The sequence below is a fragment of the Emys orbicularis genome, chromosome 12, assembly GCF_028017835.1.
Source record: "Emys orbicularis isolate rEmyOrb1 chromosome 12, rEmyOrb1.hap1, whole genome shotgun sequence".
NCBI lineage: Eukaryota > Metazoa > Chordata > Testudines > Emydidae > Emys > Emys orbicularis.
This window is the reverse complement of record NC_088694.1, coordinates 23,724,761-23,750,486: the sequence shown is the minus strand read 5'-3', so window position 1 is coordinate 23,750,486 and position 25,726 is coordinate 23,724,761. Positions and strand designations below refer to the sequence as shown.

Genomic DNA, 25,726 nt, shown 5'->3' with positions numbered 1-25,726 from the left:
TCATCAATGATTTAGATAATGGCATAGAGAGTATACTTACAAAGTTTGCAGATGATACCAAGCTGGAAGGGGTTGCAACTGTTTTGGAGGATAGGATTAAGATTCAAAATGATCTGGACAAACTGGAGAAATGGTCTGAAGAAAATAAGATGAAATTCAATAAGGACAAATACAAAGTACTCCACTTTTAGGAAGGAACAATAAGTTTCACACATTCAAATAGGAAATAACTGTCTAGGAAGGAGTACTGCGGCAAGGGATCTGGGGGTTATAGTGGATCACAAGCTAAATATGAGTGAACAGTGTGACACTGTTACAAAAAAAGCAAACATCATTCTGGGATGTATTAGCAGGAGTGTTGTAAGCAAGACATGAGAAGTAATTTTTCTGCTCTACTCCGCACTGATTAGGCTTCAGCTGGAGTATTGTGTCCAGTTCTGGGCACTGCATTTCAGATGTGGATAAACTCGATAAAATCTATAGAAGAGCAATAAAAATCATTAAAGCTCTAGAAAACATGACCTATGAGGGAAGATTGAAAAAATTGGGTTTGTTTAGTCTGAAGAAGAAAAGATTGAGAGGGGACATGATAACAGTTTTCAAGTACATAAAAGGTTGTTACAAGGAGGAGGGAGAAAAAGCGTTGTCATTAACCTTTGAGGATAGGACAAGAAGCAATGGGTTTAAATTGCATCCAGGACTGTTTAGGTTGGATGTTAGGAAAAACTTCCTAACAGTCAGGGTGGTTAAGCACTGAAATAAATTGCCGAGGGAGGTTGTGGACTCTCCACCATTGAAGATTTTTAAAAGCAGGTTAGACAAACACCTGTCAGGGATGGTATAGATAATACTTAGTCCTGCCATGAGTGCCGGGCACTGGACTAGATGACCTCTCAAGGTCCCTTCCAGTCCTATGATTCTATGATCTGAATTCTGAGGTGTCTTCCAACAATCCCAGAATCCACAAAGGGATTTAGTGGAACGAGTCACTTTTTAAAACTATTGTAAACTAATGTCTGCTGCCCACACCCCAGTGTGGCTAGTGGGGCAATCAAATTTTATTTCTCAGGTTATGGCTACACTAGCAACGCTATAGTGGCACAGGTGCAGCTGCGTCACTGTAGTATAGACACTATTACTGCAAAGGAATGGTTTCTTCTGTGGACCCAGCAGTGTCTACACTAGGACTTAGGTCGGCTTAACTTTGTCTCTCAGGGGGGTGAATTTTTCACACCTCTGAACGGCGTAGATAAGTTGACTTAAGTTTTAGGTGTAGACTCTCAATGCTTAGCGTCTGAGGCCTGGTCACTGGCATAGATCACTGGCGCAGATTAAGAGACAAAAACTAAATGGATGGAAAACACAAGAACGAAAGTTATCAAGATATACTTTAGAAAGAAAGGAGAAAAGAGTAAGCCGGAAACAGGAAAAAAAATAAAAAAATCACAGTTTTCCCCAGTGTCAGAAGAGGGAATCTACAAACATATGTAAATCCTTTGGGTTATGGGGCCCACTTGTTTACTTTAAGGGGAGGTAACTTGCCATTGGCAATTATCCCAGTGGAAATGTTACTCACTTTACTTAACGCAACTCTGGAAGGCACTCAGACCCACACCCTAAACAGTATTTTGGCATTTAAATCCCATTGAAATCAGAGAGTTGGGTGACTCTACCTTTGAGGATCTGGGCCTCAGATACCATGGTGATGAATGTGGTAAAAGAACACATATAGGACAGTGTAGCAGAATTCCAAACATACTAATGTTCAATGTATAAAGCACTTGTTCTGATACATCTTAAAATACACTGAAGTGCAAGAATTACATCTGTTAAATCCAGACTTTCCAGGAGGGGCACCTGCCCTTAATTTTGTTCTCCCCTCCCCACCTCCTATAGGCTTTGCCAGAATGTTTTTTCATTGCTGTGTCCATACTACAGGTGTTTAAGAGCAGACTAGATAAAACACCAAATGGACTCAGGGCCCAAACCTACACCAATAGAAGTCAATGGGAGTCTTTGCAGTGATCCAAGAGGAATTTGGTTAGGTTCTCAGTGCAAGGATAATCCTGCATTTGAGGAAGAGGGCCTGGATGAACCAGGAGGTCCTTTCTCTCCATTGTGTATTCTACGTGGTGTATGCTGCAAATTAAGGACAATGCTGGCATTTACTCCAGTAGCTCCATTCTAACCTTCTGATTGTGCTGGCGCAGATCTGTTACACTCAGAGTGACCTGCATATTTTGAAAAGTGAGGAAGAGAGTGTGGGGATTCCTGTGGCCCCCAGGGGGTATTTCCAGCAGCTCTGAGTGCAGAAACCACTGACTCCCAAAACAGGGGCATCACATGTGGAGGATGAAGGGTGATTTCAGGCACAGAGTGGTGGATGAGGTTTCTCCACAGTCACAGCTGTGAAGTAGGGGAGGAGCAAACATACAGATGCAAAGCTGAAAATAAGCTCTTACCAGACCTCTAATGTTCACACCAATCTTTCTCCATATTGCACATGTACAAACATTTCAAAGCAGCCCTATCAGCTATAATTAACTAAAAAAAAATCTCTATAATAAATACAAAATTCTGATCTTTGGGAAACGCATAGAGTGAAGAAATAGTAATACCACATAAGAAATATGAGACAAAACTTTAGATGAAACTTTTACATATATTACCCAGAATCCTGAATTATCTGCATTGGGGATTAAACTGTGTTAACAGAAACTGAGTCAAACAGTTTTAAGATTACATTGCATAAAGTCTTAAACCTATGCTAGTTTCCAAATGGTTCAGACAGGGATAAAACACTGCTTACCTGGCTCATATTTAAACTTGGTTCTGCTAAAATGATTTAATCTCCAGTGTGCAAAAGGCAAGGAAAATACTAATAAACTGTCACCAGGTGTTGTTTCAGGAGTGAAAGTTTATAATTTTTCTGAGCAAACTTCACAAAAATATAAAGTTGGCTTTTAAAAGATGTCGAATAGTTTGTTTAGTCTAACTCAGGCAGGATGTGAAGCATTTAATTGCAGCATCCCTTGCAAAAGGAATATATGAGAGACTATACTAGGTCTATACCAAAGCTGCAAGTAATGCTGAAGTGACCAGGAGAAAATGCTGCTTCCATGGATTTAAACTGTAACCTCTCTGGGGAAGGGACAGTCTTTTTGTTCTGTGTTTGTACAGTGCCCAGCACAATGGGGTCAGAGGCCATAATTAGGGCATCTAGGTGCTACGCTAATACAAATAAATAATTAATAATGATGATCTGTGACATCAACCCTCTGCATGAGTCACAAACTGCTACAAGACTCCAGAACACTCAACCAGTGAAAATTAGGCACAGCCAGCAGCTCCACTTGGGACTATGCTCACAGCCTGAAAATGTGCCTTGCCTTTAAATTCCATCTCTCATTTGGCTAGTGCCATTTGCTACAGCTGTTCGCTTAATTCAGAAAGATCACATAATGAAACATATGCTAGAGAAAGAGTCCATTAGAATTCATTGAATACAGCTTTTCATTTGAAAACTCCCCTCAAATATACAGAATTGCTTTACTTGGCTTCATTTTTCAACATTCATACACATAATTGCATTTATTTTTCTAGTCAAGACTGCAAAATAAGTGATAATTTACTATATTACAACCTCCATCTCAGAGGATTATAGCCACAACAGTTCCAGTACACTTATGAAAGGGGTGCACGGTTAAGGAGTGGGTGGGTTGCCTACTGCAGGAAACTCATACATTTTTTTTCCCCTTGAGGAAATAGGAGCATTGTTGCTATCAGCTCTTTTTTCTACACATACCAATAACTCCTGGAAAACAGTCTTGCTAAAACAATATATCTTCCATATGCCCAAAAGAAACATGCACAAATACAATGAAGACTTGTAAACTAAGTATCTAGCATAGGAAATATTTTAGTTTGCTATTCGCAACTGACCTGATTTTTCAGAGGTTCTGAACAGTTTCCTGGTGGAATCAAAGAGCTGAGAGTGCTCAGTACCACTGAAATCAGGCCAAAATGAATCCTTTTACATAAATAACGGAGTGTTTGAAAACTTTGGGCTGCATCTAGTGCTTGTTACAGACCCCAATCCAATGCATTTTGAAGTCAATGAAGACTCCCATTGACTTCAGTTGACATTGAATCAATTCTACAGTGAGGAAGTTATAGTGCCAGGATAAATATTGTGTAAAGCTTGCATCTCAGTTAGGTACTACAGCACTTGCCACTACACCAGTCCTAATTGGCATCACGCTGCCAAATTGATCAGTGGTTTTGATGCAGGTCACAGGGTGAGCTCTCATCTCCAGAGGGGAAAAGATCTACAGTATTAACCAAACCAATCCATTGCAGGAAAGAGTTCTTGTTTGAGGCCAGATCCAGCTCCCATTGAAGTCAAAGGGTTTCTGTGGGCTTCCAGTGACTTTAATGGGCTTCCTAAATATAAACGCTATCTGTTAAGGGTGTTGAAATTTTCCCCTACATACTAAGAAGATTTTACTCTTTTATGGTGAGGCGTGTTACTTAATCCTTGGTGCAAGTTATGCTATAAATATTACAGATACAAACAGACTTGAGGTACTGCAGTGAATTTAGTACTGTGGAATTGAAAGAATCCCAGTTTCTCCCACAAGACCTGGGATGCGGATTCCTGTTCCCTGGTCCTGTTCAGCCTGCACTGTTATCCCAGAATCCCTGGTCTTTGGGAAGCCAATAATCCTGTCACTGCCAGTTAAGCAGCAGCAGCACTTTTTCCATTGCCAAGAGAAAAATGAATCTAAACCACAACACACTGGCCCCAAATCACATGGGTGGCAATCTGCAAAGTAGTTGTCTTCATCACTCCTTCCTATAAGCCCTGCTCCTGGATAGCTCTCATGAAACACCATGTAAACCTCACATCACAAAGCTTGTTTTGCAGAGAGTACCGACAGCCACAAGGGCATCGGTGGAAAAGTAAAAACAACACAGCATATCCTGAGCATAGGGCTCTCTCATACAACTAAGTTTTTCTCCAGTGTACTAGAGATCCAAAGCAGAGAAGATCTCATACAGACAACATGGAAACATTACCTTCCTTTATATTAAAGTGCCATTTATAGCTTCATACGATGCTTTGAAGCATGCTTAGTAACTGCTCAAAATCATGGATGATATGAAACAGATGCTTGCATTGTCTTCTGGTCCATGATGTCAGGCACTTGTACGGGGTAAATTCCACTTTTGCATGTGGTCTACAGCAAATAATTCTAATTGAAGAGATTATGTAATCCAAAACTCATCTCCCACATATGTCAATGTGAACCTTATATGAGGCCCAGGATAGAATAAGGTCTTTATGCAGTAACTAAACTTAGCTATGCACGTACCTTATTGTCACATTCAGCATCTCTCAGTGGGAAAAATATGCTCCTCTTTATGACGCGCAGCATTCCTGGCCTGTTACTCTCCCTGTCCTGTCGACTTTTTTCTCTCCGCTTTCCCCCTTTTACATTTCATTCCCCACAGCAACTCCCAACTCATCCCTGTTGTTTTCATACTCATCCCGTTCCCCATCCTATCTGCTAAAATGATAAGCAATGAAGTGGCTAATGCTGATACTTCAAGTGTTGTCATTAGGCTCAGAGTTAACACCCAATGAAATTAATGGGGTGCCTAGCTACAGCCAAGGAGCACTTTGCTGACCTTGCACTTCTGTCCAACCACTGCTTTCAATGCTGTTAAATACTCTGTCCTCCTCAGATGCTCTCTTCCCTGGCCTTCCACGACTGTTCCTGGTGGTTCTCACCCTGCTAACTGTTTCTTCAGCATCTCCTTTCACGGCTCCTCATCCTCCTCTCCCCCTTTATCTGGTAGTGTCCTCCAGGATTCTCTCCTTACTTTACTTTATCAAAAACCTGATCTGCTACCTTTGTTTTAGCAACCACCGCTGTACAGATAGACCCCAGACCTCTATTTTCAGCCATGCCTTCTGTCAGGTATGCATCTCCAACACTGACATCTCCTCCAAAACTCAGCTGTTCATTCTTCCTACTTGTATTCTCTATCCAAATCCACTTCTTATTTTCTGAGGTTACAGCCTCTGGTTACCTTTGACCCTCTCTCTTTCTTCCCCTTCTTATTGACTCCTCCTCTTCAATATCACTAGAATCTGCCTGTTCCTCATTGCTAAAACCCTTATCCTTCCCTTAGTCATTACTTGCATGAACAACTATAACCTTCTCCTCTCCCTGGCCTTCCTGCCTCTCCACTCTACCTATTCAAGTCTATCCAACATGTTTTTGCTAAGTAAATGGTCCTCCTCTTGTTGCTCTAGCTAAATCAACTCGGGCTCACTTAAAGTCTTCTGTCTTCGCACTATTTCCTCAAATACAAGACCCTCCTCCTCAGCTGTGACACCCTATAACTCCACCCCATCCACACAGTCTCATTTGCATCTACTCCCTCTTTTGTTCTTTACACTCTTGCTTTACACCCAGCACCTTACCATTATCACTATTAGCCAGACCCTAACACTCTCGGGGGCACTGCTGTAGTGACATGACAGGGCTGGGAGAGAAGACATGAAAGCCACACACCCCATATGTTCTTCCTTTATGGGCCCAGTCCTTTAAGGTGCCAGGTTCCCCCAGCGTCCATTGACTCCAGTGGGAGTCTTTACACCCAGCCCTCTTGCTTTACAGCTTTGCCAACGAACGGTCAACTGCCCTCATCCACCAGGCCATGTCTGCCTTGCACACTCCTCCTTCAGGCCCATTTCCTCCAACAGCACTTTCTTCCTTCTCTTCAACAGTTCTCACAACTTCCCTTAGACAGGACAAACAAGATGATATAGGACAACATCCAGCTCAGATTAGAATCTCTTCAGGAAAGGGAATCTCTCTGATCTGTACACTATAAATGACTTGATAATAAATAAATACATAGAGAATAGAGTACAGTAATTCATGCACTCAAACATGCAGGCTTGGGTACTGATTTTCAATAGTGCTCAGATTCTGTTGTCTTCAGTTGGAGTTGTGGGTATGCAGCTCATACCAATATCAGGCCCTTAACCTGGTAACTGGAGAAATTTCCAGACTATAGAATGAAAGTGTCCACAGGCAGAGCTGAGGCCAGCATTGCGAAATGAATTGTGAATTACCTGAGTTTCCAGCAGCTAAGGTTTTGGTTGCTGTGAATTACAATATATTAATGGGTGCAAAAGGTCAATATTATTCTCAACCTTACCTCTATTTTAAAGGGACTTTGGGGATACGTATTTAAAAGACAGAGCCTCATTCACTGATATGTTGCTTCAGTGTTATACCAGAGTAACCCCATTCATTTCAATGCAATTACATAGGTTTAGTGCTAGAATAAAAGTGGCAAATCAGGTCTACTTTGCTGAAGAGTCTTAAAACAATTTCTTCACATGGAAATATAACAAAGGCTTCTCTCATCCCAGCCCCACCCCACGCCCCCCAAATCATTTATGGAGTGTTCACACCTCTCTATATGGCTGAATGACACCATTTCTTGTCTCTATATATACAGCAAACTCAAGCCCTTTCAAAGGACCATTGGGATTGGGACAGTGAAATAGCTGCTATTAGATTCATGGAGCTTGCTTCAGAGAGGTGCAGAGGGTAGCCTGTGAGGTGCTGAAAGCCCTCAGCTCCCACTGGAGTCAATGGACGCTGGGGGAACCTGGCACCTTAAAGGACTGGGCCCATAAAGGAAGAACATATCGGGTGTGTGGCTTTCATGTCTTCTCTCCCAGCCCTGTCATGTCACTACAGCAGTGCCCCCGAGAGTGTTAGGGTCTGGCTAATAGTGATAATGGTAAGGTGCTAATGTTCACAGCCAGGGGTGCTGGGTTCCTGATAGTGTTCACAGAGGAGGAGGGAAGAAACAGACTGACAATAGTTCAAATGCACCATTTAGCACAGCTAGGATACGGTGCTTGTATGGACTCCTGAGGGCAGCAATTCATTCTGGGCCATTAAAACCTCCCCAGAAGTCTCTCTTTCCGACTCCTTTGACAATACGTCTCTGTATCTCCCACACATTCTGGGAGATTATCAGTGGGCAGACTGATTGAGTGTCTGCACAGTACTCTGGGTGAAGTATGACTTAATTACAAAAGTGCCAGCAAAGTATACACAGGACATATATTGACCTTGACCTCTCTTCAGGGAGCGTAAGAGGACATTTTAATTTTACAATCAGTGTGAGAACTGCAAACTAGTGAAAATTCAAATGTAATTCCCCTTCTTCACCAGAGTGCATCTTAAATGCACTGAAATATTAATGGCCAGCTCTTCTGATATCTCATCTTCTGTAATAAAAGGCTGCCTTTAATACTAGAAGCTCCTATGAGACATTCCCAAAAAAATCTAAGGGTATATCTAAAGTACAATAGAAGACCTATGGCTGGCCCGGGAAAGCTGAGTTGGGCACATGGGGCTAAAAGTTGTAATGCAGATGTCCGGGCTCGGGCTGGAGCCGAGGCTGTAAGACCCTTGAAGGATGAGAGTCTCAGAGCCTAGGTGCCAGTCTGAGCCCAGATGTCTACTCTCCATCTTTTAGCCCCACAGCCCGAGCTCCATGAGCCTGAGTCAGCTGACCCAAGCTCTGAGACTCACTGTTGTGGGGTTTTATTGCAGTGTAGATGTACCCTAAAGGGTCTGAGTCTAACACTCTCACCCATGTCAAGTATTATGTTACTCTGTGGATAGTTTGTTTAATATCAACTGGCTTATTTGCAGAATAAGGTATTACTTGGTGGGAGTGAGGGGGCTGGACAAAGTTAGCTCCTATATAAATCTAAGCTTGGTCCATATGAAGATGTTTCCCCTTCCTCTAACACCATTGTTCAGTTCTGACACCGGTGTTGCTCTTCAGGGCAGTAGCAGTGGTTTGGGGATTTGCATGTTGGCTTTTTAGTTCAAAGGAAAGCAGTGACAATCTGGGAATGCTCTGCATGTAATTTGTTTTATTGATGGATACACCAGTTCTGACAAGAGATGTTCAAACAGCATGCAGGACAATGTAATCTTCGAGGAATATCAGCCTAACACTAAAGCCGGGTTTCCCATGAGCAACTCTAGTCAGCTGAGGCAATCAGAGCCTAAGGAAGACAGCAAATTCTCCTGCTGCTCACAAAGCAGCCTCTCTCCCAAAGCTGCTTTGACACACAACTCTGCATAATCCAAAACTAACACAGCTTGTCTTCCCAACAGTCAAAACTTGCTCACACATTAAGAAAAACTTGGAAGAGTATGTGTAAGAGTGCCACCTGGTAATGCCTGACATAACATTAAAAAACCTCCTATGTTCTCTTTGTAGCACTACACTCACTCATGAATCTGTAAAGTTAAAAAACAAACACTAAACTGAAACATCTTTAATTATACACAAAAAGCAAAGGGGAGGGGTGAGACTAGAGCATTAAAAGACCTTCGCTTGTGTGGGGCAGAGGACACTGGACTGTCTACAGAAAGACCAGCTCACATCACATAAGTAGAGGGGGATGTCCATGTGCTAGGTCAGTGGTTCTCAAAGCCGGTCTGTTGCTTGTTCAGGGAAAGCCCCTGGCGGGCCGGGCTGGTTTGTTTACCTGCCGCGTCCGCAGGTTCGGCTGATTGCGGCTCCCACTGGCTGTGGTTCGCCACTCCAGGCCAAAGGGGGCTGCGGGAAGGGTGGCCAGCACATCCCTTAGCCCGCGCCACTTCCCGCAGCCCCGATTGGCCTGGAGCGGTGAACCGCGGCCAGTGGGAGCCACCTGTGGACGCGGCAGGTAAACAAACCGGCCCAGCCCACCAGGGGTTTTCCCTGAACAAGCGGCGGACCGGCTTTGAGAACCACTGTGCTAAGTGACATTTAAAACAAAACAAAAAAAAACAGGTTGGTGAGATCTGCTCAGAGTTTTGGAACAGTCCTGATGAGATTGCTCACTGAGCAGAGTGAAGGTAATACAGTTAAGAAAGTGCCTGATAGCTGCAAACTACCAGTGAATTATTTACCACTTCTCACCTTTCCCAAACTATGGAATTTCGCTCTAAATTTACACTGGCCCAAGACCCAGAAAAAATATTCAATCCTGGACCAGTAAAAAATGTAAGATCTAATTTCTCAACCTATCAGTCTAGAAACAAAATAAGGAATTGCCTCTTCCATTGGTATAAGGCTTTTTAACACTTATATATGAGATAAAATACCTTAACCTTCATCCAGTGTCAAGAAAAAAGTTTCATTAATTGTGTTGTGAAGGAAGTTTGTATCCCAAATGCATTAAGAAACCAAGAACAACTATTTCATATTTTTAGATAAAAAAACTTTAACTAGCAAATTGAAAGAACTAGCAGAAGTATCATTCAGTGAGAGCCTATATTCAATTTTTGTGCACCAGTATCAATGTGAAATGGTCAGTGCATACTTATTCATTGCATTCTCCACATTGCTTGTGGTTCCTTCCAATCAGCAAACCTTGGGCAAATGTAGCAACATCCACTGCCAAGTTGGCTAAATGGTCCCATGGTGGCTGGTTTTCGATGGTAGCCGAAGGATTTGAGTACTCCTTTGATGGCTTGGTGAGATGATGGGTATCAAGGATTCTTCTCTTTATATGTGCATCTATGAGTTTTTTTCCTAGATTGACAAGGAACAAGAGCCTTGTTTGTCTTGGTCAACATGGTGCCAAGCAGGATTGTTGTTGACTCAGACAATACAACTTGCAATGCCAGCAACATTAAGTATGTTGAAGGAAAGAGCCATTGGGCACCTACTCATCTTGTCCCGCAGGAGTACGTTCTTGCAAGATGGCACATGTTATTGACACCACTTTTAGTGTCATTGTAGTGGAGAATTATGTGGGGTTTCTTTTTGTCTCCTTCTACAATCTTGTCATGATGCATCATCAATAGCATTACCACTGACTTCCCCTTCTTTGGAACACAGGAAACCAGGTGAATGGCCAACCATACCCAAACACTGATGACAATTTTTCTCAGCTTCAATGTGGCTGCATCTCACTGACTATACTGACTTCTTTCATCACAGTATTCCAACACTGATCACATTTTTTGTTGCATAAATCTTTAGCAAGCTAAATAGTGGTGAAGAAGGTATCCCCAACTATGTTTCTTCCAGCCTTAAATCAGGGCTAAACCATCTCCTTCACAATGCAGTCACCTTGGTCATTTCTCTTAGTGATGTAGGTTGTTTCCAAGGAATACCTCTCCATTCAGAGGATACAATGTCACAGTATCACACCACCACCAGATCTTGATACCATATTTTGCCGTTTTGATATATATTGTGTTTTAGACATCAATGTCCTTTTTTGGCACCAGGTGCTCATCAACAGTTATGTCTGCTCCAGGAGTATAAAAAATTCCTGTACAGACACTCTATACATCACAAAATGTAGCCAGATTGTCTGATGCTCTCCGTTCTTCTCTCACGCTTTTGTTGTCAAATCGCAGGTGCCAAGCGATAGTCTGAATCGCTAGAGGCTCATTGTTGCCTGGAAGAAAGGGACGTTCTGAGTGCGGATTCCATAATCCCTCCAGGCCTTTATGATTCCCTGATACACATCGGCCAGAATTAGGAGGTCAGTGTAGGCTTTCACCTTGGTTTGGTTGAGCAGTTTCCATTCCTTGTTTTTGTCTGGATTGCCGTCATTCCATTCTCAGCATATGCAATCTGCCTCTTTAAATCTCTCTCTTATCACAATGTGGAAAATGTCTTCTGTAAGGAAAAGCGCCAATGTTTTTACCAGTGTATCTTTTTGAGCATCACCTCTTACTCCTGACTGTTCATGGATAACGCCGGGACGTTAGGGTCTGCAATGAACCGCTCGCAGAGACAAACACCACATTCTACCACTCTTGCCACTCATGGAATCACAGTCCATGCTGGGGACAGTGGCAAGTTGGCTCAGTTCAGCCAATACTGCAGTGCTACACTTCCTGCCTCTGCATGTCCTCCTTACTCTATGAAGGCTGCAGGATACATTTACTCCACTTGGCTGCTGTGCTGGTAATATGAGCTCCTCATTATTGAAGACGAACTTGATGAACAATCAATGGAAACATGGTCTTACTTCTCAGAGCAACTCTCAACATGATCTAGCACAAAGTCACTATCATCCAATTCGTTGTCATTACAGGATGACTGACTTTCAGAACTGCAAATTGTTTTTATAAGGTCAGAAGCAGAATATTGTGCCTGTTTGTTTGTCATCTTGAATTGTGCAACACTGCAAATCCCCTTAAGAGTCTCCTGCGTCTGCAGTGTTTGGAGCACAATGTCTAGATAGAAAATCCCTTCAAGAACATTAGGCAAGAGATGCAGCATCTGTCCACTCTGTGTTGAGGAGACTTAACAAACCTGGATTTTAAGGTACCAAGCTCTCTGGAGTACCTTGTACTTTAGGGTGACTGTATGCAGCAACCACTGTCACTGCAATGCATTATCAATTAATATATGCAATGTCCTAAGACAGCAAGTTGGATGGCCACTAATCCATGATTTATTGTAACATATATTCTCCTGAGGATTACCCCACAAATACATTAGCATATGCAAATTACATTTATGTAAAAAAACAGCTTTTGCTTAGTGAAGAAGACATAGTTACCACAATTATTATACAAGATACTCTCACTAGACGCAAACATGTGTAAACAGAACTACTAAAAATACTAGATAACAGTGTAATACATTTGTACAAATGTACCCCACATACTTTTTTTCATACAGAAATATCTTTCATGCTAATTTTTTTCTCTGAATTGTGTACACATGCCTCAGTGGCAATGTCCTAAAACAGCATAGTTGGAGGGCCGCTCATTCATGAGTTATGGTTACATACATGCTCGCTGGGTATAATATTATCCCATTAATGTGGTTGAGAGTTAATCAAACAATATTGTTTCTACAATATATTGTAGTTTTTTTCCCTTTCCTCTAGGATCTGCACTACTACTCTACGTATTAGAAGAACCTGGCTTTAGAGAGTGAAGAATACATAAAGTACCAGTATTTAGGGGGAGATATGTAAAAACATCATACAGATATCTTTTTTGTAAGAGATGCAAAATAGTATGCATGGTAAACTGGCACACATTTTTATTGGAACTCCTTTGGTCACCTGAAATCCAGGCCAGTAAAGCCTTTAACGCCGCACACAATCATGTTTGCTCATTCTCTCAGACACTCATTGAACTAAACTCACTGCTGGCAAGAACATGCACACTGCCAATGACTTAAATGCCAGCTGTGAACTTGGCCCGTTGCACCTACTGCAGCACTCACAGTACAAAAGACAAAGGGCTCAGCAGGCATTCATTGGGAATGCCTGTAATACTTAAACACAACAGGATGAAGAGACAAGAGGATTTTCCTTCTGAAATTTTAAGTCAACCCATTAATGTTAGCTAATGAAGATGTTTGTGAATTAAATGTCACTTGTCTTTATTCCCAGCTGGAAGAAAAGGGAGGTGGGGCACTAAGAGAAAACAAACTAGGTTTACAGGGAGAGTGATGGGACTCCGGTAACAGACAGTACGATGCAAATTATCTTTTGAAGTAAATTGCCACAATTCCATCCATTTAGATGGAGCTGTGTCAAATTACTTCAGCAGAGAATTTGTCCCTTTATTAGTGAATACTGTGAGCTTCCAGAAAAATCCCATTCAGCTTGGAATTCCAAGGCCGAGAATTTTTATTTCAATATCAAAACTGTAATCTAATCTATTTACTTGGTAGGGGGAAAATTGACTCATCCTGAGTAATTTCCCTTGAAAAAGATAAATAATAATAATAAAAACACACCACATACAGACAGCTGAGGCAGATTTCTTTCCCCATCACAGATGAGAAATTGCATCATGATTCATCATATACACAGTAGGATTCTAATTTGTTCTTTTAACAAGTTTGTTTGTGTAATTCCTTGTAAGCAAGAATTAATACACTCAGACATGAAAAAATGTTAATTTATATCGCATTGCTTTTGAAAAGTACAAATGTTGTGTTGAACTCCTGTTGGCATCCAATCCAGCCTGAAGAAAAAAGGCAAAAACAAATGCATGAACTGTGCTTAGAGGTACAATGTATTTGGTTTGCCTAGCACCCGTTTCTCATCCACTGAAGAATGTCCTCCTCATCTGACAGTGGACACCAGGGTGAAGTGATAGCCACAGCAGGAAGGGCTGGGTGGGAGCTTTCAAAAGATACGGTATATTCCACCAGAATCCAATGGATTGGACTCTCTACAAGGGGATAGGCATGACGACTTAGTGGGCCAAACCCTCTCCTAAATTAAACTTCACTCAATGCTAGTGAAGCCGGTGGGGTTTAAGTCAAAGGAAAATTTTCTCTGCTGGCTCTAAATCGTGCATGTGATGGTATATAATCACATGTGTTCAGACTGGGTGATTACTCAAGCAGTAATAATGGACGATCGCTCTGATGTGTGCTTTCCCTGTGGAAGCCCAGAAAGTCATCTATTGTCGCTCAAACAGGAGAATTGCCCTTCTGGGAGGAAGCTCTTTCTCCGGTCTCTACCTCTCACAGAAGAAGAGAGGCCCAATCTGAACAAAGAGGAGCAGTGGCAGGCTGTGCCACACAGCAGCTTGTTTGGGTGGCCTCTGCTGCTCCAAATGAGGGGCGAGGCATAGGGGCTCATGTGATGATGTACCTAGGGGTACATCTACATGGCAATAAAAGACTTGCAGCATGGCTGTAGCTGGCCCAAGTAAGCTGACTCTGGCTCTCAGGCCTCAGGCTGCAGGGCTCTAAAATTTCAGTGTAGACATTCGGGCTTGGGCTGAAGCCCTGGCTCTGACACCTTGCAACATCTTCACTGCAAGTTTTAGCCCCGTTGCCCAAACTCCATAAACCTGAGTCAGCTGACCTGGGCTCTGAGACTCAGTGCTGCAGGTTTTTTATTGTAGTGTAGCCGTACCCTAGCTTGCCTTAAGCTAGCCCTGCAGCGAATCAGAGTATCCTCCAGGCAGCTCCCAATAATAGCATTTCTACAGAGACCTAGTCTCACGTTAAAGCTACCTTCTCCATCAGGATCCAAAGGGGAAGGTGGCACAGCAAACACTATGTGCCGTCCTATGGGGATGAATCTGCCCCTTGGGTGAAGCAGCTGCCACTGCTGTTGGGGGACTCACACTGCACTAATGTGATGAATGAAGCCCAGCGTGGAGCAGAAGTGACAGACAACAAAACAGCTCACTATTTTTGCAGTGTGATAAAAAGAAATGAAAACATTTTTGCAGTTGCAGCTCCAAACCCATGAAGACGGTCATGGCCTCTGAATGCAAAGTCATATCATAGACTCATAGACTTTAAGGTCAGAAGGGACCATTATGATCTTCTAGTCTGACCTCCTGCACAACGCAGGCCACAGAATCTCACCCACCCACTCCTGTAACAAACCCCTGACCTACGTCTGAGCTACTGAAGTCCTCAACTTGTGGTTTAAAGACTTCAAGGTACAGAGAATCCTCCAGCAAGTGACCCATGCCCCACGCTGCAGAGGAAGTGAAAAAACCCCAGGGCCTCTGCCAATCTGCCCTGTAGGAAAACTCCTTCCCGACTCCAAATATGGCGACCAGCTAAACCCTGTGCATGTGGGCAAGACTCACCAGCCAGATACCCAGGAAAGAATTATCTGTAGTAACTCAGATCCCACCCTATCTAGTGTCCCATCACAGGTCATTGGGCATATTTACCGCTAATAGTCAAAGATCAATTAATTGCCAAAATTAGGCTATCCCATCATACCATCCCCTCCATAAACTTATCAAGCTTAGTCTTGAAGCTAGATATGTCTTTTGCCTCCACTGCTCCTCTTGGAAGGCTATTCCAGAACTTCACTCCTCTGATGGTTAGAAACCTTTGTCTAATTTAAAGTCTAAACTTCCTGATGGCCAGTTTATATCCATTTGTTCTTGTGTCCACATTGGTACTGAGCTTAAATAATTCCTCTCCCTCCCTGGTATCAGTGGTGTCAATAGCTGCCTGAAGGGATGTTCAGGCTGTCAGGTGCCCTTCCAAAATCAGAGCCAGGAAGTGTTCCCTACATTCTTCTCAGCATGTTTAGAAATTGCAAAGAAATTAATAAAGGTATATTTAGACAGGACTACTTGATGTTGGCCACTCTTCTTTGAAAAGCAGTGGTGGAATATGCCTTTTCGCCATGTAAATCCAGTCTGTTGTAAGCCTTGTCTTTGGGAGCAGCTTTAGGATAGAACTGTTCAGATCGCTCATTAGTGGCTGTAACCACCAAGAAATCAGAAACTGATTGGTTAAAAATCAAAGTGCTGCTGAGGGACTTGATAACCTGTGTCCACCTACTTGGCCATAGGTGGTACAGAGGTTGGGGTAGGTCAGAGACTTTTCACCGGCTTTAGCAAAGCTTCATTAATGGGGTGGGCAACCCTTCCCAGGGCAGGGATCTGTACAACACCACGGAAGCTGTGCAGGTTTTCTTGCACAAGTCCTAAGAGCACAGGCTGAGAAGTGGCCACTCTCCTCATCAGGTCCTGAAAAACGCTGAAGTCCTCTGGAGGGCAGATGTCAATTCTGGGGTGACGGCTTCACTTGGCCAAAATAAAATTACAGGGGGGAACCTCTAGGGGTTCCTCCATTATTTCTCCTTCCTCCACAGGGTCCAATTCAGTGGCTGGAGGAATGATGGCAGAATCCTGAACCCGAGGGGGAAACCTCCTCCTAGACTGAAATTGTGATGGAGGTCTAGAAAGCCTCGGCACAACACAAGACCAATAAGGCCATGGGGGATACTGCAATGTCTGAGACACCCACAGTGGGGGACATCATATTGGAGCTTCTTTATTAGAAAATCAGTCCTGATCCTTAGGACCTGTAACCTGGGTACGAGATCTGTAAGAGGATTTAAAAGATCATGAAGGTGATGCAGATTCCTCCCTTTCAGAGTCCAAAGAAGAAATGTAAGTTTCTTCAGAAAAGGGAGGAGTGGTCCCCTTATGGTTCTGAGGTGATCTGGTATGGGAGACCCCCAGGGATCCAAAGAAAGCAAAGGTCGAAGCAGTCAGCATGCCAATGAGGTGAGCGCTGCTGGCTGCGGATGATGCCAAAGGTGCCAGCAACACAAGTGCGTCAAGGTGCTGCTCATGCAGGCGGTGCCAAAGACACTGAAGTTCCCCTAACCAAAGTCAATTGTAGCAATGGAGAGTCTGGTAGGGGAAGGCACAGAAGATCTCTTGCAAGCAAGAAAGCCCACAGAGTGGAGAACACCAAAACAGATAAGTGTTCATCTGGAGGTGCTGAAGTAGACTGGATTGGCTGGACTGATGATGAAGGACCTAGTAAAGGTGAAGACACTGGTCTTGATAGCCCCGAAGGAGCCTGAGTCTACAGTGAAACCTCAGACGGGCCTGGTGAATGCTGTCTGTGGTGCCTTGGAAAGGTACCAGAGGGCTTACTGGAAGTCTTTATAGGAGAAGACCGAGGCTTTAAGTGCTTGTTAGCATCAAACCGTCCCTTTGAATTGTGGGGAGTTGGGGGAATGCGTGTCATGGACTCAGAATCTACTACCTCATGGTCAGGACTCAGTTCTGACATGGGATGCAACGCCTCTTTCAGAAGGCGAACTTTCAGGCATAAATCCCTCTGATTTTTAGTCCTGGTGGGGAAATTTGAAACACTGGCTAATTGAAGCAAACGCAATGGGGAACTCCAGCTCTTGTAACAGGCAGTGAGAAGGAATTGAGAGGAAGGTGGCAGACTTGTCCCATTTATGCCCTCAGATGGGCACATGAAGAGATCAGGGGCACATACCGCCTAGTGGTACTTCTGGCAAAAGTCTCTGACTCATGCATTGGGTGCACACACACCAGTACTGGAATGCATATGTGCATAATCACTCAAAGGAGAATGCAATAGCTCCACAGAATGAACCAGGGGTAATAGCAAATCTAACACTTAATCAGCATCAACAATGTGACACTGCTGCAAAAAGTGCATGCCATATTGATTTTGTATTCATAGTGGAATCGTATGTAATACAATTAAAGTAATTACTCCACTCTAATCAGCCCTGGTTAGGTTTTCTCTGGAGTTAATTAGTTAATGCTTGTAAAGCGCTTTGAACCCACAAAATGTTAAATCATTATTATTATGATTCGGCTGCTACTGGGCCAGACATGTCCAAGGTGCGGGGAATGCTGCAAGTGTTGCAGTCTGGTAAAAGGCTTTTATTTTTGTCTGGCTGACCATAATGTAGGATACTTTTCCTACAGAAATGTTTGCCTCTAAGAAACACACACAGAGAGGTGTACACATGCATCTCATAAGCTCAAGGACTGTATTCTTCGAGCACCGTCCAATACTAGTACTTAAGAAGGGAGAGAGAGGTTGGAGGGGGACAGACTGCATGTTACCCTGCATTGGAAGAGAAGGAGCAGCAATAGAATAGGCTTGTTTTCTGTGGCCAGTTCATGTAGAATAGAGTTGAAACCATTGTCCTGCCAGTGCTCCCCTATGGAGTATTGAATCAATGCCTGGTAAACGCAGGGTTCAGTTTTGGGCAACGACTCCAAAAAGACATCACATAGACTGGAGAGAGCTGAGAGGAAAGCAAGAGCAATGAAAACAGGCTTGGGAGCATAGGGAGGGAAATAAGACATACCATGTGAGGAAAGATTTAAAGGACTGGGTCACATTGAGCCTGAGAAATGAAGGCTTAATTGTCTATAGTACATAAAGGGAGGTTATAAAGGGGGCAGCAACTGATTATTCTCACTAGTCAACAAGAACAGAACAAGAAATAATGTGATGGAGACACAAAATGTAAAATTGAGGGTAAGAAGTAGGAAAAATTTTACAACTCAAATAGTCAGTGGAACAAGTTGCAAAAAGGCAGCAAAATCCCCCTCACTGGGGATATTAAGGCTTGATTAGACATCCATCTGTTAAGGAAGATTTTGTTATAATCTCTCCTGCTACAATGCAAGGAGGTGGACTAGAAGTCCTACCTAAATCAGTGGATGGGTACCCATGACTTATCTCTGTCAGATTTTTAAAAGATAACATTTATTTAATAAAACAACCGACATCTGGGATCTTAATTCTCCAGTTAACTTAGCCCTTTGTTTCCAGTCCTGGGCAATTTATCACAGAATTCATGGCAAACAATATTATATGCTAGTAATGATCAAAAATAAAATGTCCAAAATTTTTAACGTTGATGATGGAGTGTTTGAATCTTTTGGGGCATTTTGATTCAAAGAATAAAGAGCAGAAAGTTGTCCTTGGATGGAGACCCTTGTAGCAGAGTCTCAACATGGAAATAAAAATCACAATAGATTAAGCATCTGTTTCAGAAGAGCACTCACAGCTCCAGCTGAAGTCAGTGGGGTCTGCTGGTGTTTGGGAAACCAGACACAGAATGTACATAAAAACAGTATTGATCACAGAAATGCTGATGCAGGCTGGACTAGAGTGGTGCTACACCTTGCCATCGCATGAGAGCAGACATAAAAAGTACTATTGATGAACAAATCTTGTACCCGTCTGGTAAAAGTCACTCTTTCCATGGACTCTGGATGCCACCAAAGATTGCACAATGTGGTATCTCCTGCTGTAAAGCTAGGATATGGCCTAAAATACCATCAAGGTAACAAAAAATACAATGGTATAGTACTAATTTTTCTTCTGCTATTAAAAATACCATGGTATAGTAGAGTTTAGTTTGTTTGTGTGCATGGACACACACGCACCATTCAGGGTTATGTTATCTATAAATGGATTTATATAGGACCCCAATGTGTGTAAGTCTATATGTAGAGAGATATTTGGCCCAACTTTTCCAGCATGAGTACAGAACAAGATGTCCCACTTAGGGTGCCAAAGCCTAAGTGTCCCAGATTGAAAATAGGTCTTACATGATTGCATAGCATGCTTACCAGGAGAAAGTTACTAACTACGTTTACTAACAATTATGCACAGTCATATCCAAATAAAGCAATATTTCCTTAAAGTTAGAATGGGAGAACTGCTGTATCTGGTATCACAATTTATTTGTACTATAGTAGCATGCCCAGATCAGGTGTGGTGAGTGCTGTACAGACACTAAAAGACAGTTTCCAATCTAAACTGAAAACAAGATGCAACCAGGGCATAAATGAAAACTGGAAGCAATGGAGGAATTGCTCAGTCATTGTGGTTGCTGTGGCATGTTTACTTTCTAATGGCAATAACTGTGTACAGAGATGAGAACTGGCCTCAACAACAGTGACTGAAGTAGACTGAAACAGGATGAGGAGCTATGACTGTACCAGCCAAGGAAAAAGCTGTTGGGGACCTTGCTCTTCCTCTAGCAGAGGAGTGGGAGCTGTGCCCCCCCCTCATTCTAATCACTGCAGGGATAAAAATCCCTATTGGACAACATTCTGGATTAGTTTTGCCCATTTTTCTCATGCTTACCTTGTCAAAATACAATGCAGTAAGTGGAAACAACGACTTCTTGTGTTGGCAAAATGGATCAGAGACCAAAATCATCAAAAGTGACCAGTGATTTTGGGTGTCAAATGTTACACCTCTAACATGGCTGATTTTCAGAAGGTGGCTGCAGAACACTCCCTGAAAATCAGGTACCTTTAAAAATGTCTAGTTGGACACCCAAAATCACTAGTACCTGGGAAAGAACTTATTTGACAGCCCAGCTTACCAAATTCTAACTGCCAAGAGGAAGCAGTACTTCTGGGAGTGATGCTGAAGCATCAGACAACTTTCCAGAGAAGAATTTCCAGTTTAGATATCCTCGAAAACAGAGGACTTGGATGTCTGTACCACTAATTAATCATTAACTTATGTTATTAGTCTCCATCTCTGCTGGCATTCTCAAATACTGGAACATAATTTGTCTCCTGGAACCCAAGACTAGTCAGGGTGGGTCCAGGTCCAGTTTATCCCAATAGAATACGCTCATTCTTCACAGGGAACCAGCATTTGTCACCTTTATACTGTATATCCAAACACCACAGATTGCTAGTTCACAGCACTGAAGTTAAGTGTAATGAGCTATTAGAAAGTCTGACATCCCTGAACTTCCCGAAGAGACCGATCCTACAAGGTGTTGAGCACCTCCAGTGACATGCTCAGCACTTTCATCTCCCCTGGCTTCACCCGGAAAAAAAAGCACTTTGCATCTCTCCAGAGCAGGTCCAAAGACTGGCCAAACCCTGGACCATTTTTTTTCTGAAACTCACCTCTCTCCGCAAGTGAGGGTTGAAATAAAATGGATCCCACACACTTCACTCATAGTCTGACAAAATAATGCCAAATGTCTATGTTTTGACAAGTTGCCCCAGTTTTTTCCCATTTCTAATTGTTATGCATTCCTCTACTTGGTTACTTTTAACACAAAAGCCAGTTGCATATAAATGGATGAATTCCAACCCATACAAGTCAGCACAGAGCTCACATGTAGAAAAATTCTTACAGGAAATCCCATCCAAATACGAACACTCTGTTAATGGCCTTCCCTGTTCTGCATGCTCCATACATACCAGTCGGGACAGCAGGATCCATCGTTGGCTTTTCCCAGGTGTTGAGCTGCTCCCAGGTAAATCCATTGGTCCCCAGTGCCACGCTATAACCACAGTTACTGTAGTGTTCATCAAAGGAACAACCACCTGAGGGCAAGAGAGCTGAATAAATACTTCTGTCTATTAATTACTTCTGTCTCATTATGTTATTTCATTTACATCAGTGCTTTTATATAAACTCTGGAAGGAAAAACAAAATGCAAAATGAATTTCTGGCACATTAGATTTCTGTATTTGCTTTAGGATATCCAGGAAAGACTTCTGGATATCAAAGACCCACTTTTTTTGTGGGGGGGGAGGGGAATCTTATTTTCTCTCTCTCTGATTGTGCTGCTGTTAGTTAGGGCTATTACCTTAGATTCAGCCTCATGACTTAAGAATTTAAACAGCAGTCTGGCATTTCAGGCATGAGGATTCAGGTCTGAAGCAAAATAACTGTTTCCTAGCTACAGAGCTTGAAAACCAAGATGTTCAGATAGGAGGGAGGAATAGAAATTCATATGGCAAATGTTAACCATGACTTCATTGTGCAAACTCTCAAGCCCTCCCTTCATTTACACTTTTAAACATTCAGTAGTGCAAGGTTAATAGATGATTTCAAGACCACGTCTCTCACATTTACTTACCTTTCAACTTTCTAGTGCCATAGGTAAGGATGTGATGAGCCAATTGTTTGACCCAATACCAAGAAGTAACAATTTGTATAGTGGGAGCCCATTAAAGTCAACCCTTACCATGGCACAGTATAATACCTTGCTGCAGCAAAGAGGGGATACCATTGTAAATTTCACATTTTTTGTTGTTGTTGCTGCAGCATACTGTGACCTTAACAGCATCCCAGTGCAAGAGGGCAAGGGACTCACTGTTATCGGGTATTGAGTTTCAGCTGGTCCGACCCATTCAATGTATCCCAACTCACTAATGTCATAACCTGTATCTAGAAGGTGTCATGGAAGATATCAGTAGAAAGCTAACACCATACTGATCATTGATATTATTGTTAAGGCTATGTTTTAGTCACGGACAGGGCCGGCGCTTCCATTTCGGTGACCTAGGCGGTTGCCTAGGGCACCAGGATTTGGGGGGGCAGCATTTTGCCACCCTCGGCAGCAATTCGGCGGTGGGGGGTCCTTCTGCGCTCCGGGTCTTCGGCGGCAATTCTGCGGCAGGTCCTTCACTCGCTCCGGGACCTGCCGCCGAAGTGCCCTGAAGACCGGGAGCGCAGAAGGACCCTCCCGCCGCAGAATTCCGACAACGACTGGGAGCGTGGAAGGACCCCTGCCTAGGGTGCCAAAAACCCTGGTGCTGCTCCTGGTCACGGATATTTTTAGTAAAAATCATGGACAGGTCACAGGCAGTAAACAAAAATTCACTGCCCATGACCCTGTCCATGACTTTTACTAAAAATACCAATGAATAAAACTTGGGGGGGGGGGAACTGCCCAGGAGCCTTGCGGGTGCTGGGGGAGGGTGGCCCGGCTGCTTGGGGAGGATGTCTGGTGCTGGGGGGGAACAGGGGGGCGGCCAACAGGCTCCCTACCTGGCTCCGTGCCTCCCCTCCCCCCCCCAGCAGCAGCAGCAGAGTTTGGGTGTGGGAGGGGCGGGGGGTTGGGGCACGGGACAGGATGAAGCAGGCTCTGGGCAGCACTTACCTGGGGGGGGCTCCTCGGAAGCAGCGACATCCCCCTTGCTCAGTTGCTAGGTGGAAGCGTGGCCAGGCAGCTCTGTGTGCTGCCTCCACCTGCAGGCTCCGTGGTTCCCAGCCAATGGGAGCTGCAAAGCAAGTGCTCTGGGCAGAAGCAGTGTACAGAGCTGCCTGGCCATGCCTCCGCCTAGCAACTGTGCAAGGGGGATGTCGCTGGTTCCGGGGAGCCTCCCAGCTAAGCGCCGCCCAAAGTCCACCTCACCCCATCCTGTGCCCCTCCCACACCCAAACTCTGCTGCTTGGTGGGGTCATGCAGTGGAGGTGCGGGGGCCCGAGATTGCCTCAGCAGCGGACGGTGCGCCTGGTGCAGGAATCCGGAATCCGTGACTTCTGTGACCTCTGTGACAAACTCGCAGCCTTAATTATTGCATCACATACAGAGGACAAATTCAAAATTACAAACATATTCGACATTATGTTATCAAAGTATGTCTGCCACGCAGGGCTAAAGTTACCCCACCCAAGACAAAGGAATGTGGTTTCTAGAAGATATTTTGAAGGTACATTAAGACAATGGGAATGCAATTTACACAGAAGATAAATAGGAGTATAAGGCCAACAAGGGGAGGAGATAATCACTCAGCATCATGGCAAGGGGAAGAGATTACAGGAAACAGATCAATTTGCATTTAAACAAACACCAGCAGGGGAATAAACCAGCATGAAACTTCCTTCACCAGAAGACTCCATTTCATCATCCTCACAGCATGAATTAACTTTCCTTTGGGGGGTAACCTTCAGAAGAATCCATTTCAAATTTTGTATTTGAATAAAAATAATATAAATTATTGATTTCCAGTTTCTCTACCTTTTATAGAGAATATAGTTTTATTGTCTTATTGTGTCTTTATGCTGTCCTTGATCTCTACACTCACTTATAAAGCTGTTGGCACATGGCACACTCACAGCTTCAGCAAACTGGCTTCTCTTAATGCTCAGCCCTAGATGGCAGTGCCAGGAACAGAACCCAGATCTCCAAAACCTCAGTCTGTGCCATGTATACAAGTCCAGCCTTCCTCTTTGAACTGTTCACTTGGATTATTTGCATTCTGTTGTTTGCGGCATGTTAGTACTCGTCATTTAAGTCACAAGTATTTCTGCTTCCTGATGGACTGAAACTTTTTAAAAATGAGAGAATAACAAACAGAAAATAGCAAACAAACAAAAAGCAAATAGCAGATGATCCAGTGCAAACATTTGGCTGAATGATCATTTATAATGCAATCTGTAAAATTCTTGGAATTGGCTAACAGTCGTAAATAAATTGGCAGCTGTCTGAACACTTGTGAATAAAGAGACCCCCATGAATAATGGAATGAACTTGCCATGCCTGAACACAAATAACGTGTGTGGTATTTGACCAGCACTAGCCAGCATTGCAAAATGAAATGTTGGGAATGAATTTATGAAGAGGAGGCTTCTAGATGGCTGACAGATCATGACTCACAATAATTACTTACCACTCTGAAAATAATCACTTAAACTTTAATTAGCATATATTCTATTTAGGCAAAAAGTGTATTCATTCCTTAGATTTCTATGAACAAATAGGCAATTTATACCTACAAGAAGGACTCCACATTCAACAGAATATTATCTTTCCACTCATCAAGGTTCTCTCTCTGGGAATGCTACATCTGTTCTGGTTAATTACAGCAATTCCCAGATCTCCCTCAATTGAGCTTCTTCTCTTTCTATATACCAGAAGAGGTGGGCAGTCATTGTACAAACCAACCAATCATTCTCCCATTGAAAAGGTAATATGAAAATATGAAAACATGTGAACCCTTCAACAAGAAAGAATAATGGAGAGAATAGCTTAGATGTAGCTGCAAAATTAACTATTTAATGATGAGTAAACAAAGAGCCATATTTCCCATCTTCATAGAGGTATGCAAGAGGAAGAATTTGAATGTTAGGAAAGGCTACAGTTGTGCAGCATCTTCCTGATATGTACACCAGACAGCTGCCAACTGCAGAAGAGTCAAGCAGAGGCCAGCCCTGATGAGGTCCTGATGGAGAATTCCCACCTTATTAGAGAATCACTATTTTGTCCCAGTTACATTGCCCCCATGCATATCCCCTTCTCGGAACCCACACCCTACTTGGCCTGCCAAATATGCATCAGCAATGAATCCATTAGAACGTCCCATGGATTGTAGGCCTTACCCATAGTAACAATGACTCTGCACTGCTTTGGCTTTCTCTACCACACAGGCAAACAAGGCTGGCTCTGTTGCTATGCTGACATTGGTCTTCCAGTCAGTCAGCTGTGCTCCTCTGACACCTCTGTAGTTAAGAGGGTGTGTAGAGTAACCCAGTGCTATTCAGAACCATATTAACTTGTTCTGCAGACACAGCCGGCTCCAGGGTTTTGGCCACCCCAAGCAGCCAAAAAAAAAAAAGCCGTGATTGCGATCTG

At 43.2% G+C, this 25,726-nt stretch overlaps 1 protein-coding gene across 2 annotated transcripts in view; it reads right to left on the bottom strand.

Annotated features, from left to right (window-relative positions):
- The window catches only part of PTPRT (protein tyrosine phosphatase receptor type T), a 715,579-nt gene that overhangs the window by 507,532 nt on the left and 182,321 nt on the right, over window positions 1-25,726 (bottom strand). For both annotated transcript variants that reach the window (XM_065414819.1, XM_065414820.1), the window contains exon 2: window positions 21,561-21,686. In XM_065414819.1, the coding sequence (XP_065270891.1) occupies window positions 21,561-21,686 (126 nt within the window). The remainder of the gene's footprint in view (window positions 1-21,560; window positions 21,687-25,726) is intronic.